The 18232-nt window shown below is 40.1% G+C and overlaps 1 protein-coding gene across 1 annotated transcript; it reads left to right on the top strand.

Annotated features, from left to right (window-relative positions):
• pde6d (phosphodiesterase 6D, cGMP-specific, rod, delta) lies at positions 1–15148 on the top strand. Its single transcript, XM_084067552.1, has 5 exons — positions 1–284; positions 11263–11351; positions 12026–12151; positions 13693–13798; positions 14101–15148. Exons 1-5 carry the CDS (start codon positions 232–234, stop codon positions 14180–14182), a joined length of 456 nt encoding a protein of 151 aa, XP_083923678.1. The 5' UTR covers positions 1–231; the 3' UTR covers positions 14183–15148.
• Positions 15149–18232: the final 3084 nt, after the last annotated feature.

An 18232-nucleotide genomic window follows, 5' to 3' on the forward strand; every position in this document is an offset into this window, starting at 1 on the left:
CTTAGCTTGGTTTATTATCGGATCAGTTGAGCTGCCCGTCAGATTAAACCTGGATACAATCCTACAAGTCAACATATTGTATGGGCTGCATAGTCCGCGGACTGCATGCTGTTTACGGGAACATATGCCCATTAGATCCAGTAGATCCCTTGCCAGTTTGCAAGTCAACATCACCTTTTTGGTGGCTCCTTGTTTTCTCTCCACCCCAGGAAAAGTGAAGATTTATCCGACATGTCTTCAGAAGAGGACGGCAGGGCCAAGGATATTCTGAAGGGCTTTAAACTGTATCCTTTTGTTGTGGTTCTTCAATGTTAGTTGTGTAGTAATAATGATAATAAGTGCCCGGGTGTGTTACTTACCAGCCAAAAGGCAGTTCGTTGCACACACACACGCATAGCTTTCTGAGCTAACGGTTGCTAGCTGGCGTTATAATAACCGTTTACTCTCTGAAATAATGATCCGTTCTCGTTTGATAGCTCTATAGCAGACATATGACATCAGTCTGGATTGACTCATGTTACTCATATGGTTCACTATTTTTGAAAGATATAATTTGGCGCCACTTAACGTGCCAGGCCTTGCCTACTAGTTGCTAATAATGTAAGTGACTATAATGTAATCTCGTGGAACCTAGCAGTTAGTCATACCCCCGTCCCAACAATATAGAGTTATGTCCGACGGAGGCTATAACGCGAGATTACACTGTTTTCATTGCAAAGCATCCAAGTGGAAAATTGCAGTAGCAGGAGGATACATTGTAGCCTCCTCACTAGCCATGGATACACGACGGTCGTCTGTCTCGACCGTCATGGATGAACTTCAACCTGCTGTTTGCACTTTCTCCCTTTTTGGCCCGTACATCTACATAAACGTTCAGATTTCAAATATAAAGTGCTTACATCATGGCCACGGATGTTGCAATTATGTACGGGCCCTCAGAAGTACCTTGTATGTTCCGTATTGTTCATAAAAAGCATTTTAATCCGATTGGTGGCCATTTTCTCATAAGAATTATAATGTATCAGAGTGCCATACACCTCCCAACCGATAGGGTCGCGTATTAGAAAGCTTGTGGAGGACATATCAAGAAAATGGCCACCGATCGAATAATTTTTTTTTATTGAACAATATGGAAGATACTGGTACTGCTGATATCCCGTACAGTATTGTAACATCCGTGGCCAAGGGGTAAGCACTTTATATTTGAAATCTGAACGTTTATGTAGATGCACGGGCCGTAAATGGAGGAAGTGCAAACACCAGGTTGAAGTTCATCCATGGCTGTCATGATATGACAGTTAAATATGATGCATAAAGCATCATATTTAACTGATGTCAAACAACTGTGAGGTAACGTGACAACTAAGCCAAATTAGATAGTGGTCAGTGGTGCAGGAATTGACATAAACATACCTGCATTGAGTGAAAATGAATAATTGTCTGATATTAACCATTATTGTTTACTGCATGTGTTATGCATTTGGTTATGTACATGTAAGAGCAGGCTGTGTGCCTTGGAAAATATACAAACACATTCGTTTGCCTGAAGGAGAGCAAATGTTTGTGAAAACATGTATCAATATTTCTGGGTAATTGCTGAAAAAGTTTGAGTGCCCGACCTGTGCATGGATCCTATTAGCCTTGGATCAAGACGGTCATCTGTCATAATGACAGTCTTGTATCAAGGCTAGGATCCTATTATAGTTGGACAGCACTGATGTCTGTAATTGTTTAAAATGGGACAGACTGTGCTCTGCTCAAATCACTGATGCATGCCAGATCAGCTAATGAGGATGTCAGGAGATGAAGCCTGTAGAAAGATGGATATTTTGGTTCCTACTGGAAGTGCTGTGCAGCACTAGGGCTAGCCTGTCACAATTCTGATATCTTCTAATCATTGATATAGAGTGTTTGTTCAGTTACAAGGGTCTGCCTGTCTCCAGCTTAATAGACAGAAAATACATTTTCAGGTGGGTTGCACATTTTCAGCCAATCAGGAGGAGTACCCATTGCCATTTATCAGCTTAAATGTTATAATCTTACTGTTCCGGTTTTGTCTGCTCATTTCTTTGCGTCATCACTTCCAAATTCACCTTAGCTGTATCCTGTGTGAGTTCTCTCTCCTGATTGGATAAAATTGGTGTTTATTTTCTGTTTACCAAAGAGCTGGAGAGACAAGGAGACTCCTGTTACTCCTGTAAACACTCTATAACAATGAGTACTATCCGAATATAGAGCATTTTAACACTTATTTTGAAAAAAAACATATCACTTACCCTACCTTTAATTGTCATACAAATAATTGTGATTAACGATATATTTGTGTTCTGCCATTGAACATTGGAACATACAAATTATATTTCAGTTTTTAGGCTTTGTAAACAAAGATTGCACGGGGTAGATATGACAAATAACTTAAACATGCAAAGACATGACTGACAACGAGAAATACCAATAACCAAAATAAATAATGCACCATGTCCAAAATATGCCATATTTAATCATTTTATACTCAAAATGTGTTAAACAATTGTGGAAATACCCGATCTATAAGCTCACAGTGTGTCGCATCGTGACATGATAGACATGAGATGACATGACATGAGACCTTGGCTTGTAGATCTGCTTTTTCCACTATTTCTCAAATTGTATAAACATTTTTCAACATGGAAGCGATTATGATGCTTATGCTAAATAACTGCGATTAAGCGATTATGTAATCATTGTTTGTGACAGGCCTAGCTGTGCAGAAGGTGACTTTCTCACAGTGATAGTCAAAATCAGCCTTTGGCCCAAATCCAGTGATGTCCCGAAAAATATTCGAGGACGACCTAGAGAGCTGCATTTAGGTTAGCACTAACATTTTCTAGCGGACTGTTCAGGTGGAAGCTCCCAAAGCTGTACCATAACATTTTTATTCATCCTTTATATACAAGCTTTGTCTTTAAAGTGATCATTTATTAGATTCGATTTTCGGATGACTGTGTGGTTGCTTGCAAAGGTGGATGGCTGAAACTAATTACGGTCTGCAGCGTTAACCTCTATAGCCCACTGCCCCCCCCCCCTCTATTGAATAAATCTTTTTATCCGGGAGGTGGGAGGGAAGGGTTAAGCCCAGCCCCAATAGAAGAGTTAAAGGACAGCAAGTTATGTTTATGCTCCTTTTTCCTTTTCACCTCCTCCACCTCTTCCTCCTCCCTACTGCCTCCTTACATAACCACACAGGAGACTGAAATAGCCTCAGTAATACCCTCTAGAATAAACAGTACACCTGCACTGCAGCCTATTGCTACTATCATTGCTACAGCTAAGGTTATATTAATCCTGTCCTGTACAAGAGAATGACTAGACAACTTTACAACTGTTTTAACACCTGTGTCTGTCAAACCCATTCAAAATATATATATATATACATTTCGACATTTTGCTGCAACCATTCTGTTCTAGGGTGCCTATCCCCTATTGCATTTCACACAACCTTTCTACTCTCAATCCTCTCCTAAACACTAAACCTTACTGTCTATTGCTTATCTGCTTACCTGCCAGCTTCTCTGTTCCTTATCACTCAAATTGCAGCATAACTTGTAAGACGGACATCTATGTGAGGGTGTGTGTGACCTTCCTGCATGAAGCCTGGCCCCCTAATTCCTAAATCCATGATTTACTGGGGCAGGGATTTTCTGGCTAAGGCTAATGATAACAGTGGGTGTTCATGATGTTGCTACACATACTACTATGGCTAATATTAATGCTGCTGGCTATACAGTGCAGCACCGTTTGGGTTGGTACTCATCATCTACCCACATCGCATGTTATCACGCTACATCCAAAACTGCTATACTGTATATTCAAGCCAACCAGCCTCTAAGAGGTCTCTATACAATTGTTATTAATCCCTTAAAGTCGGCCATACCACCCATGACCAAAAAGGAAAGTCATTTTGTATTTTAAAACAAAATGCCAGATGCCAGAGGGGCAAACAAGCATTGAATGATGAAGATTGTAAAAGTATTTTTCAACTTCTCAACATTGCGGCAACAAGGAAAAATAGCAATAAAATCACATAGAAATTATATGAAAAATAGTACAAAACAAAACATATAATGCAATAATCGCACAGTGTCATGTTTTTAATTGATTGACATCTTTATTGACAAAATGCTTATAGGCATATATTTTGTGGTCCTTTGAATATAAGTGTGTGTAAACTGAGTGCCACGTGTTGGGGGATGAGGTGCTGCCTTTGTTAGGAATAGGTGCTGTCTAGTCTTATCTGTCCATCCATCTATCCTACCCAGGATGCAATTCGCGTACAGCCAGAGGCTAGCAGAGGCCGCCTAAGTTCAGGTAGAAAGGGTTGTGTTTAGGTATTGCATCACAGATGGTTTCATTTAGGCATGGGATTGTTGTGGTTAAGATCAGGGTACATTGCAACAGTTGGTTTAGCCGGCAGTTAGCCAATGAGGATGGGTGACCTCAAACTCCTGCATTCTGAGCTTGTAGAAGGTGCCAGTATCAGTTCAGGGGCCACAGCCTAACAATAAATATCTATGTTTTAGTTGAAAGATATTATTGTTTAATAACTTCAAAAACAGATTAGCAACCTCATCTATATCAAACTAACAGCATGTGTGCACTTGTCTCTGTCTATTTGTGTGGTAGGAGGACGTTTTTAACCCTAATCGATCTATCTGTCTAATCAATAATATAGATAATACAATTGTATAATTATCAATATAAAGTGGCACATGAGTCTGTTATATGTTTACAGTGTGTGTGAGTTGCGTGTGAGGTGTGTGCAAGATGCTGTGGGTGTTAATATTCTGCTTTAATGAGCATTAATGTGCATATAATGTTTATGTAGTTTGAGTGTGATTATGTATGCACAGCTCTGTATGTGAGTGACACAGGCAACATGCCGTGTCCGTTGTTCACAAGCCTGCTTGCCTGCCAGGTGGAAAAAAGCTGTTCCGGAGCCTGCTGGTCCGAGCCACCATGAGGGTGCTGTAACAGTAGCAGCTGAAACAGTCCATGGTTAGTCTGGCTGGGGTCCTGTGGGCTTTACTGACACGTGGTCGGTTGTATACTACTGTAGCTGGAGGGAAGCTCACATCCATCCATTGATGCTCTGGGCTGTCCGTACCACTTTCAAATGAACAAGGTGGTGTGTTTCCACTGTTACTGTGTTTTTGGTTGAATGCTGTGTCACGGTTGGTGAAGTGATGATGGTAATTGTAATGATGATGATTTAAAATTGCAGTAATGGTCATTGGTCAGGATGATGATGTGAGAAAGATGGTGTCGTTGGTGATGAAGAGTTTCAAGTATGAACCTCTGTTTTTCAATGAGAATTTTATATTTTGTCAATTATTGATGGTGTTGCGTTGAATGTGATGTATTTTACCCTGGTGTAGCTACAGTACTTTTTCTTGCCTTGTAACTGTATCTTAACTGCCATGTTGCCTTTAGCAACTGAAATTCCCCGCGGGATCAATAAAAGGTCTTGTCTTGTCTGTCTGAAGGAAGCCAGGTTTGACTTGATTTTGCATACATATTCGTCATCCGGTGTGGGGCAAGCTGTCATAGCCAAAAAATACTTTTCGGTTTGTGTTGAGTAGGTTAGGGTTAGAGTCTGGCGAGGTAGGCAGCTGTCAGTATTTTGCAATCCTCAGCGTCTCTTTAAAAATGAATACAGACTGAAAGGTGACAGAAGCTACTCGCTGGGGACTCATTAACGTACGTGTGTGTGTGTGTGTGTGTGTGTGTGTGTGTGTGTGTGTGTGTGTGTCCTTCCCTCCACCTGGGACTCCTCAGCCTGGTTGATGTAAGTGAGGACATGTTCTTAGCCAACCAGATTCAGGTAGACTACGACTTTCTCTTTGTCAGATATTTGTCACTTGTCATGCTGCAGTGGCATGTTATAACGAATGGGATTTGAGGAGAGATGCTCTTTCCCCATTGTCAGCACAAATGACTACATCCATCTGCCTTTATTTATAGATTCTCAGTTGCAGAGAAAAGTAAAGGGTTCATCTGCCCTCTCCCAGTCCATTGCAGAATGTGAACAAGTTGCCCATTATCTATGCCTTACATACGTAGATTGTCATATGAGAGAAAATGTTAAAGGATTGACATGTGTGGTTTCGAAAATAAGTGGTTACAGTTCTGTAGTATTTCACCGTTGCAAAGTTGGTGGGCTCTAATGAGACAATAAAATCAGAGTTGCAGTGTATTATTGGCTCTGCATACAGTAAATGTAGTTTATTTAATAATTGATTGAAGGTGGCATACCCGTTTCCGGTTCAGTTTCCTGTAGCTTTGTTTGATTCGTGCAGCAACAGATTTAAACCGGATACAAATATGCCATTCATATGTATGTCTGGTTTAAATCTGCTGCCGGATCTATGGGAAACTGAAGCAGAAATGGGTATGGTTTGGTAACTGGGTTAGGCACTGAGCATATTGCTCATATTACCCAAGTGACATCACTTGGGTAATCTTCTCAGACTTTCCACCAGTCGGTCTAGTTACAGAACACTTTAAAGAGCGTTTTTCCACAAACAATGTAATACCTCACATAACAAGACATCATATTCTGATATCTAATGTCAGCACAGAGCCTCTTTTTTAAAGGAGTAGTTCACCCAACAAATTACTTATTTTCTATCAATTACACACCCCATGAAGCCTTGAATTCATGAAGATTCTTTTGGGAGTTTTTATTTTTGTCGGATTCCTGAGCCGGTAGGAGGAGACTCAAATGCAGGTCAATTGAGTCTCAAATTATTGGCTCAGGAATGCGACAAAAACAAAAAAATCTCCATGAATTCAAGGCTTCATGGGGTGTGTAATTGATAGCAAATAAGTTTGTTTTGTTTTGGGTGAACTACTCCTTTTTAAGGTATAACGTAGACCTAGACCACTGTATTAGTAGTGCTAGATGGGTACTCTTCCTGCATGGAAAAACAGTGTGGGCTCATCTCTTGTCGTCTGACACAGGATTGACATTTGATTGATTGATTGAATACTTTATTAACAAGATTATTAGCAGTACAGGTAGTATAGACAAGGGTTATGCTAAAAGGATAACCCAGAAATCCCCAGGGGCTTGTTTCCATTGTGGTCCATTGTACTCAATTCACCAGTAATACATATAACACATACAATACAATACAAAACATATTGGGATAAATCTCAGTAGCATCATAAGGTATATTTAGAGAGACAGGAGGGGTTGGGGGCAGAGAATTCAGCTATCAAGATGTTTAGAGAGTTAACCCATTCAATCCGGGAACGCATCATTTTAGATGTCTTTGGCTATTCAAAAATAGCAGATCTACAAGCTCATAGCGCGGCACTGAGTGTCGCACTGTGAGCTTGTAGATCTGCTATTTTTTTTAAAGAATCGTGAAAATGTGTGCAAATCTTTCAATATATATACATTTTTAACTCAAATGTTTGCTTCTGTATAAAAACATTTTCTTCTAAATAAATTGCGGATCTACAGGCTGAGCTTGTATATCTGCTATTTTTTAATACAAAGCATAAAATAATGGTTATAGGCTAGCTAAAAATCTAAGATGACACGGATTGAATGGGCTCCCGGATTGAATGGGTTAAGCTGTGTCCAGTTGTATTTTGAGAACAGGATCTTTTAGGTTAGTTTTGAGTCTGGGTAGGTCGGACCTTGTCTTTTTGGTTGGTCATTCCACATTTTTGTGGCAGTGTAGCGTCCGAGGCTGTAAGGGCATATAGGTGTAGGCTTTAGACTCTCTTTATAAGGACAAAAACCAAGGAACTCTCTGTGGAGCGCCAGCAGAAGCTACTCCATTTATTATAAATTTCACACCAGATGACAACTCGCCAGAAAAACAATACAGTCGCACACCGTTTTACGTCATCACCCTGTGTCCCCTCCCCTCTCAGGCATGATCAATCAATCCCTGAGCCTACAGCAGCATAGTAGAATACATTTTACCCATGTTTGAGCCGAATTTGGGGGAATGAGGTCTGATGATTTCCTTCTGGTGTTATGGGCATCACTCACTCTAGAGAAGTAGTTTGACAGGTAACTGGGCACTGACCATATAAAAACATCCCCAAAGTCTTGTGCGCATGTGTTGTTTCGGCATAACGCCAAACGTGACCCGGACTAAATGCAACGTTTACAAAGTTAAACACGTTATATTTAACTTTGTACTAGTAATAAATATAGATTAAAAGGATTTCCTGGCTATACCTGAAGTTTTTTTTTATAGTCTGAAGCTTCTAGGTGAAATTATGGCAGAGTTAAAGTGTGCCTCCAAAATAAATAAATAAAGATAAAGTTATAATAAAGAATAGTGACAATAATCGGGGCTCTCCCAGATCGAGCCCACTACTTAGCGGAATTAAGGAAAGAGTTACTGTACATAACTGTACATATCACACTGGGAGCTGCCCAGTACAATCAAAGTTCATTGATACATTTCTACCGGTGATCAAGCTGGTCTGGTAAGAATAGGATTGCATTCTACAGGGTGGCTTCCTTGGATTATTCTAGAAGGCAGGGAGTGCAAGAGAGGGGGAGGGGATGGATGTGGAAGTGACAGATGAGAGGGAGGATGAGTTTAAATGGAGATCGGACTCCGTTTGACTTGAGAGGATTAGAGGGTTTGTTCAACCCAGCACGTTTCTAGAAAGAGACAATAGACTGACGTTGTAGTATAATATAATTCACTTCAGCAGTCAATTCACTTTGAAGCTTAGCTAGTTATTTATAGCCAAGCTCAAGTTCATAGTGTTATAAGTAAGTTGACTCAAGTGGTGCATCTCTTATCCCTTCTTTGATACATTTCCTGTCAGAATTCTTATAGAAATATAGAACACTTATTCCAATGGCTCATCACAAGTTATCTGAACAAACATCTTTGAAGTTGTTTAATATTTATAATATTTTCTCAGCTGTCAAAACATTTAACAGCAATTTTACAAATGCAACAAAGTCAAGCATTCACATTTTGGAGTAGCTGTAGGCTCTGCCATATATTACATGTTTTTACATGATGCATCACTAAATCAAATGGATTACTAAAATTGCATTTCAATTATAATCAGTTATTTTATTCGTTATTTTACCTCTACTTTGTAACAAGTGCAACAGTGGTGGTTGAGGCTAATTTTGTTTAGCCTTTTGTTTGTCAAAAACCTAAACCTTTTGGTGGTAGTAGTATTCTCAATGTGTTCATTAATGCAGAGGGCCTAATGGGGCCCCTCTCCTCTCTGCTAGTCATCAAATAGTAATGCCTGTGACAAAATGTCAAGTCGGCATCCTGGGGCTTGGAGGGTTTTGTTGTGTGGATAAGCCATGATGGGGAGTCTAGGCCGGGGACGAGAGCATCACAGGTGGTCAAGAAATTCCCATTTACCTCTCTTGTAGATGTGGTTGTCTTTTTCAGGTGTGTGTGACACTAAGTAGTGTCTGAGTGTGACAGGGCTGCTAAGTGGAGACACTTCCAGACCTGAACACTGAACAGTCTGTAGTGTCTCTCAGGTCCTTTTTTATATTTTTAGTTTGTGGGCTTGCTGGGAAACAAACACACTCTAATGTTTTCTTCATTTTGTATTATTTATGTCTTCTCACTTTTTTCTCACAGTAACAACTTCTGCATACTTGGAGCAATACACTCATACTTTCATACTTGTTAGACTGGAGCCAGGTGTAATTCAATCTTTTAACATATTTTTGTAAACTCTTAACATGTGACAAAGAGCAGCTTTGTGATTTTTCCATACTTGTCTGGCTGTAAATGGCTTCGATTAGTGTCAGGAGCCTATTTTTACGATAAAATTACGGATCAACTCCAAACTTGATTCGCATGTTGCGGAGTCTCACCTCAAAAGTGTTTTCACTTCTGACCATAGGGGGTGCCACAAATGTGAAACATTTAACTGAATTTGGACAGGCATGGGGGCCTGCTGTCATTTACATTCCCAGTCTAATTTGTGTTCCAGAGTCTGGCCCCAGACAATCATTATTGACACAAGGAATTAACAATCTGCATGCTTTATCATAGCCTTTCCCTCCGTTGCATTTCCACCTTTCGCGAAGGTATTGGAAGGGGTCCTTCGGTCCAAAAAGGTTGGGGAACCCTGGTGTAGAGGTTTAAATATATACGCTTAAATGGCAAAACTCCTTTTAGAATGTATTTTCTGCAGCTCCCACTCTCCCTCCACCTGTAGTCAAGTCTGTGATTGAAGGTTCTTTTGTTTCAATTTCCGTTATGTGTTGTGTCATGGCAGTCAGGAACAGATGGCTCACAGGACACAGCTAACAACCAGCGTGCATCATCTAGGCTGCACAGGTTTCTTTTTGCAACCCTGCATTTAGCTTACTAATCCACTACTTTACATTCTTTAATTAAGACTAAGATTGTAGATGCTTTTTTTTAAAAACATAACCAGGAACATTTTTTGGACATCAGACATACAGTACCTGGATAGAACATTGATTTGATTACATCTCAAAACTGTATTGGTTTATAGTCCAGATCATACAATACAATACAGATGACGACATTCAACATTCATACTGTTCTTTTTCTGTAGGTCTGATCCTTCTCCCGTTTTGCTTGTAATCTGAGACTGGATAGAGATAATACTGGTAGTTAATCTGACCGTGCTATGTAAATGCACAGGTTTAATAAGGAGCCCACAGCATGAAGTTGTGTTAGACTGCATACTGAGATGCTATATATAGGTCTTAGTCAGCTCTGTTTACCTCTACAATGAAATCCCAATGGAGACAAAACATGCTGCTAGATTGTTCCTAATGTAGATGGTCTTTTTACACCTGGAAGGGGTGAGACTGGTGCTTTAGAAAGATTCTGTGTTGTTTAGAAAGTTGAGTTCTTATGTCTGCAGTGAAATAAGGCGTTGTGTCTTTGTGGACACAGTATGTTATGTGCAGTGAAGCATGTTATAACACTGAATTCAGGTAGCCCTTGGATAGAGCTTGAATATTTCAAGCACCTGTCCAGCTTCCTCAGAATGATGATGATGTTTGAGTTTTAAGTAAATACGCACAGAAACCAAAGCACCAAGTTTTGTGCTTTTTGGAAGGAAAAAAACACAGATTCCTGTGTTCCTCCTAATGTCTCTCTTGGATATTTAAGTGTAATTCTGCTTCATATCTGTAATGTAGATTTTTATTGTTGGCACTATTGCTGTTCATCTTTTGGTTTTTTTTTGTTTGTTATTTCCTTAACCCCATTTCTCTCTCAGTAACTGGATGAATCTTAGAGATGCAGAGACAGGCAAGGTGCTTTGGCAGGGAACCGAGGACCTTTCTCTACCAGGAGTAGAACATGAAGGTACACACACACACACTCCTAGATTTGCGCACACATTTACAGTCTGTTGAGAGGAAACGGAATAAAGAAAGGGACTGAACCTCAAACCCATATTTTGTAGTACAAATAAAGGTGTGCGACTATGCATTGGATTCAAATTGAAGATACACAGATCCTTTGGAGAGTTTGACATTGCTGTGCGGTTAATATTGCATTTGACATTGAAAACTAGAGCTCAGACACTGCTTCCTCTAGTGGTTTACATCCCCATGCAGAACAATCATGCATTTGACATTGAAAACTACAGCTCATTGCTCCCTCTAGTGGTTAACAGCACCAAGTGCGTAATTTTTGTTTTGTCACACAGTCGATGTGGGAGTTATGAGCCTTGCTCTGGTTTCTGCTAACAAGTCCCCTGTTCCTCCCTTTGACTACCTGCAAAACAACTTTGGCAAGTCAAAGACCAATAAGAGTTAACAATGAGAGAGGCATCACTTTCAACGGGTCTCTGTTTTACACTTGCAGTAGTTCATGTGCTTGTTCTTTCCTAAATCCTACATGTTACCTCTTCTCTCTTCTTATTTCTTGCTCCCTGTCCTCGACTTTTCTTTTCTTTTTCGGCTTTCTCTGAAGCTTACTGCTTCTTCCTCTTCTCCTTGCCTCTTGTGACCGCCTGTATCTTTCTCCCACTCCAGCCCGCGTTCCTAAGAAGATTCTGAAGTGTAAAGCAGTGTCCAGAGAGCTAAACTTTTCATCTTCAGAGAAACTAGAAAAGTTCAGACTGGAGCAGAAGGTCTTCTTTAAAGGACAGTGTCTAGAAGGTACAGAAGGCCCAGTATTTATTTATACATTTTTAACTGAGGGTCCATTTGGTTATATTTGTATAATCACAGAGTTAAATGAACACTGAGGACTTTACATGGTATAAATGCCATTCAACTAAATTGCCTAAAAGGCATGCATCCATAGTACTTTACTGTCCAGGTAGTATGACAACGCTGAGGAAGACCTATCAGGTCGAAACACATCAGTTGTCTCAGTCTGTGAGAGGTAAATACAAAACTATGGGAAAAAGGACATTCATTGTGTGCCGTGTGAGCTGTGCACCTTAAGACTTTTTATTAAACCTGGAGAGTTGCGGGCCTTCTGCTTTGCAGTCATTTCTCTCAGTATACAGCTGCAGAACTGCACTGTGTAGGAATTATACTGTACGGTCTCAATTGGGTTTACTTTGTATCCAGTGGTGAGCTGTGGATTTTTGAACTAAGGGTACTGTATTTTATGACGTCACGTGCGCGCGCACAGGCATGTGCACATAGCCACTTACTAATACTGTATTCAATATGTGATTATTCATGTATTTATATTTCTTATTATTTTGTTGCATTGTTAATTTGTTGTTTTTATTTTTGTTTCAATTAATCAATTATTTTATTTTCCTTTTAGTTTTATATAAAAGCCCTTTACATAGACTCACCCACACATAAGCAGTTAAAATAATCAGACAACTTGTCTTTGTCTTGTCTCAGAGAACTGGGTGCTCTGCTAAGCAATCCCCTTCACACTCTGCAGTGCAGAGACTGTTGTCTCTCATTGTGCAAGGAATGTAACACATTCAATTCAAGTCCGTGGCTTTTCTCCGGTAGCCCAATGTTATGCAAAGCAGCCAGGTAGACGCTATTGAGAATGTCTCGCCACTGACGGCGCGAACCTTCAGAGGCTATTGTTTAAACTTTAAGGTTTTAACGACCGCCGCTTGACGGTGAGTGCATGTGGAGCACGCGCGAGCCCCCAGCCCCCACAGTCTCAGAACTAAGGGTACGCCGTACCCGCCCGTACCCCCTAGAGCTCAACCCTGTTTGTATCAGTTCTTCTCAGTGAGTTCTAAAACAGCATTTTTCCTTCAGCATCGAGTGCCTTGTGTTTGCTTCCAAATGTGATTTGTTCTTGTACATGTTAATTCAGTTCCCCAAATTCTGTCTAAAACTTGTCACACTGTGGACGTTATAACCCGAGGCTAATCAGAATAATTCTGGCCACAAGGTTCATCTACATAACTTCAAAATGTTGCACATAATCTGGGGCAGCACTTCTGGGGAGGGGGAAGGGAGGCGGGAGGGTCCCTTTGTTTTTTGCTTAAGTTTGAGTGTATTCTTTTTATGTTACTCGTCTATTTTGTGTATATGTCTGTTGGTTTTTGTTTTAAAAAAAAGGAAGCAATCCATATGTATGAACAGAAATGTATAATATTACCCTGTGCTTCACAATTAAAAAAGATTTGAAACATAACTTCAAAATGGCCATTGCAATTCCAACGATTGTGACAACGTTTTTTTCTCTTTCTCCCTCTTTCTCTATCTAGAATGGTTCTTTGAGTTTGGCTTTGTCATTCCTAACTCCACCAATACATGGCAGTCTCTGATAGAAGCAGCTCCAGAATCTCAAATGATGCCAGCCAACGTTCTCACGTAAGTCCACCATACTGCTACGCTCACCATTTTATCTGTTATTCATGCCACTGTCATGCTAGGAATTACATTTTTGCCATTATTATGGTATGATCTAAAGACATTTTCTTCCTTTGTTTAATATAATTATTACACCGTAGATGATAATTATATATGTATTCTTTGCTCCAATAGTATTTTGACTATTTAAAGTTTGTTATTGATAGTTAAAGAATATTTTGATATATTTCATAGTAATATTGTGTTCACCCCTGAGGTTTCCTTTATACTTCAGTTAATGCATTTATTCCTCTATATTTCAGTGGAAACGTTATCATAGAGACCAACTTTTACGACGATGACCTCCATGTGAGCACCTCCAGGGTACGACTGTTCTACGTCTGACCTCCGACCCTTAATCCCCCAAGCCGTGGTCTATAAATTACCAAGTTGAGACACAATTTGCAGAGGCAAACAATTCAAGTGCTGATGTGGGACCTGTATGTTTTATTAAACTGAATTCTGGTCCAATTGCAGTTCCCACTGTCACCTGAAGTCTGAATTTGTTGACTTATTGTTGTTTTGACCTGCATAATTTATAGACCTTGCTCTCCTTGCCCCATCCTCACAATCTCTCTAACCTCATCCCTGACAGCAGGGGGAAAGAGGGAGGAGGAGGGGAAGAGGAGGGTAGAGAGAGAGAGAGAGAGGGAGAGAGGGAGAGATGAAGAGGTCATCTTTCTCCACTGTTGCCCCAGTATGCAGATCAACTCTCTTCCCTCTCCCTGTTGGACTGTTCCACTGTAAATATTCTGCCACTGATCTGAAGTCAGCCTTGGAGAGTGCTCTGTAAATTAACCGATTTGTACATTTTATTTGAACTCTTAAATGTTATGTTTTGTGTTAAGTACAGTTCAGTACCTCACCTTTTTTAGCTGCATTCAACAAGGTGTCACATTCCTGAAACCCAAGTTGATGTTTGCCGAATTAAACGTTTTATAAGTTGTCGGCAAACAATATCAAGCTGTCATTGTTACATGTATATGTACATGTTAGGACTTGTAAATGTGTACCAACATTTGGCTTCAAAAGTTGACAGAAATTAAATGACAACAGTTAAACTGTAACTGTTAGTATAAGGTCAAGTGCAGTGGCATTGAATGTTTGTCTTTAAATGTAATTCCCTGTTAACAGCTTGTTGGATGCAGCTCTGTTTTGTGTATCCCTGCTGGATTTTTAACTTCAGTTTCCTATCATCTCAGCGTGTATGTCATCATTTTTGTTTGTTTTTTAGCTGCTAACTGAGTTCTGTAAATTAGGAGTGTTTATTACTACAGGATTAATGAATTAAAGTTGTCCACTATTTAATAACTTCATGGTGTGTCTGATATTATTCTGTGTGCTCGTGCTATTGGGCTTCCATCAGAAGGTGTCTCGTGTCCAAGAAAAAAATAATTTTCATGGGACCTGAATTTGGTTATTCTATAAACATGGGTGACCCTGGTGCCTGGGGAAAAAAGGCTGCTAGATGCAACTTGCTGTTTTTGTTCACTGTCTTGTCTCAAAGCAGTTGCACCCCAAAAGTTTTTTTTTTAAATGGTGCCTTTAACCTCAGTGTCCCTATCTGCTATATTGAGCTATTTATGTAAATAGAGCTGTATAAATATACAGTTTAAGTGGTTAACAATTGACAATTTTTGACGGGACAAATCTACGGTAGTTCCCTGTTAACTTGAAAATGTCTGCTCCTCCTTGGTCACTTGGCTGATGCTTTCAAGTGCTACCCATCTCACCCGTAGATGTATTGATTCCAGCATCACCATGGTAATGTTATCATCTTTACTGCCAGCACTTCACCACTCCAGTGGGGGAGGCAACATAACACCCACCTTTCAGTCTGACTATGCCACATAATCGGCTCCTTTTTCTTGTCTTTATGTTCATCATTGTTCCGGCACTACAATGAGGAGTTGAATATGACATTGTTTTATCCATCTCATCTGATGGTCCAGATCTTTCAAATGTGTTGATGTATGAGTTGCAGCCTACCCCCCAATTCTGGTAGTGATATGTCCTGGTGTCATCATGGAAACACTTCCCGTCAGATAGGCTACTGTTACATTAGGGTCATTTAGCTGACGCTTTTATCCAAAGCGACTTACAATAAGTGCATTCAACATAGGTAGGCAAGAAAACTACTAATCACCGGAAGTCTTAAGTGCATTCTCTTCTAAAACAAGCAACTAAGAGTATACCTAGTGCTAAGGTAAAAGTGCAATATATGTGCTACCTACTTTCTTAAACAGATGAGACAAATAGGAAAATCAAATGAGCACAAGCTAAAACCAATAAGTGTATCAAAATAAACAAGATCCAATAAAACAAGAGCTCGTACAAATAATTGACAACAAGTAGGCAAGGCTAAGTGGAAGGGTCAGGGTAGTGTTTGGGGGTTTTCAGCCTGCGGCGAAAGATGGGCAGTGACTGCTGTCCTGAGTGGGGAGTTCGTTCCACCACTGTGGGGCCAGAACAGAAAAAAGCTGTGACCGCGTAGATCGGCCAGAAGAACCACTGAGCGACGCGGCAACCAGTCGCCCGAGGCGGCAGACCGCTCAGGTCTCTACAGAGTTTGAGAGCACACTGAAGAAAACACTGCCAGGGCTGCCTTTATAGTCCTTGAGATGTGATAGGCCTTCTCCCACACTATAGCAAGGCACTTGATTGGGCTAGCCTGCTTAACTGCTCAACTGCCTACTGCTTCAAACACAAATACTAATACAATTACAACTAATGCAAACTAACAACAGCCTACTGCTTAAAGCACTAATATACTTAAAGGGATATTTCACTTTCAATATTTCATTTTATCAGACACGCCCCCCTCCTATACAAACCCATTGTAACGTCAAACTCCATTTTTAACATACTAGATTCATCAAAAACACCCGTCCTTGGTTCTGGTGATTCATCCTGCCCTCCTAAAATGTGAGGGGCCCGTGTTTTTTCAATTACTTTTTTAAAAATAAAGGAAAAAAGTAATACAAAACACACGGTCTCCTCACGTATTAGAAGGACAATGTCAGTCACCAGAACCAAGGACAGGTGTTTCTGATGAATCCAACATGGTTAAAATGGAGTTTGAAGTTACAATGGGTTTGTATAGGATATGATATATCTAAGTATTGAATCAAGCAAGCAACTTAAAAACTGTCTGGGGTGCTCCCAAAAGCCTGAGTAGACGATAAAATGACCAACATTTTGTTTTGAAAGTGAAATATCCCTTTAAGCACAACAAAGTACAACTAATAGCAACCTGTTAGTTAAGAAAATCCTATACTTACACTACACCAGATGAGTTCAGTAGCTCAGGTCTCTACAGAGTTTGAAAGCTCACTGAAGAAAACTCTGCCAGGGCTGCCTTTATAGTCCTTGAGATGTGCCAGACACTTACAGTAGCAAGCAAGGCACTTGATTGGGCTAGCCTGCTTAACTGCTCAACTGCTTTAAGCCTACTGTTTCAAACACAAATACTAATACAAATACAACTAATACAAATTAACAACAGCCTACTGCTTAAAGCACTAATATACTTAAGCACAACAAAGTACAACTAATAGCAACCTGTTAGATAAGAAAATCCTATATTTACACACTACACCAGATGAGTTCAGTAGCTCAGGTCTTGCCTTTATAGTCCTTGAGATGTGATGGGCCTTCTCCCAGACACTTAGCAAGGCACTTGATTGGGCTAGCCTAGGCTACTGTTGGGGTTTCACAAGCTATTCATTTATCAAGAAAATGTATTTGCTGTAAGTATCTCTGATATCATGTACTGTAGTCTAAGCTAGATATTAGGCAGAAAGAATCAAAGAATAAGAACAAGATGCACCAACCGGCCTGGCATATAGTCCACACCTTATTCTGGTCTGAACATGACCACAGTCATATTTTAATTAGATTTTCTGATCAACCTGTTAAGATGCCTGATTTCTAGCCTATGATCTTTTGCATAAACCTCCACTCTCATATTTCTGACGCTAATCACATTATAGGTATACTGCTTGATAACCGATGGAGGATATTTCTTAACCTATAATCTGCTGCTGTTACGGGCAGAGATTGATTGATTGATTTAATACTTTTTTAGCAGTTTGCAACAAAAAAGCACAGGAAAGTACAATTCAATACAAGGTCTGCTAAGAGGATTTAAAACCCAAGAAAGCCTATATGGCTTGTTTCCATTGGGGTCCTTTGTACTCAATTCATCGAAAAATGTAATGACAGACAGATATACAGTACACCAGGGGTCTTCAACAGGGGGTCCGGGACCCCTAGGGGGTCCTCAGAGTTACTACAGGGGGTCCGCCAAATCTTTGTGTGATATGTTTTTTTGTTTTTTTTACCGTAACCACTTGAACCCTAGCATCCCCTTTCTGAGGAGAACTTTAGCCAAAA

The sequence above is a fragment of the Gymnoscopelus microlampas genome (assembly GCF_963454915.1).
Source record: "Gymnoscopelus microlampas genome assembly, chromosome: 9".
In the NCBI taxonomy this organism is placed as follows: domain Eukaryota; kingdom Metazoa; phylum Chordata; class Actinopteri; order Myctophiformes; family Myctophidae; genus Gymnoscopelus; species Gymnoscopelus microlampas.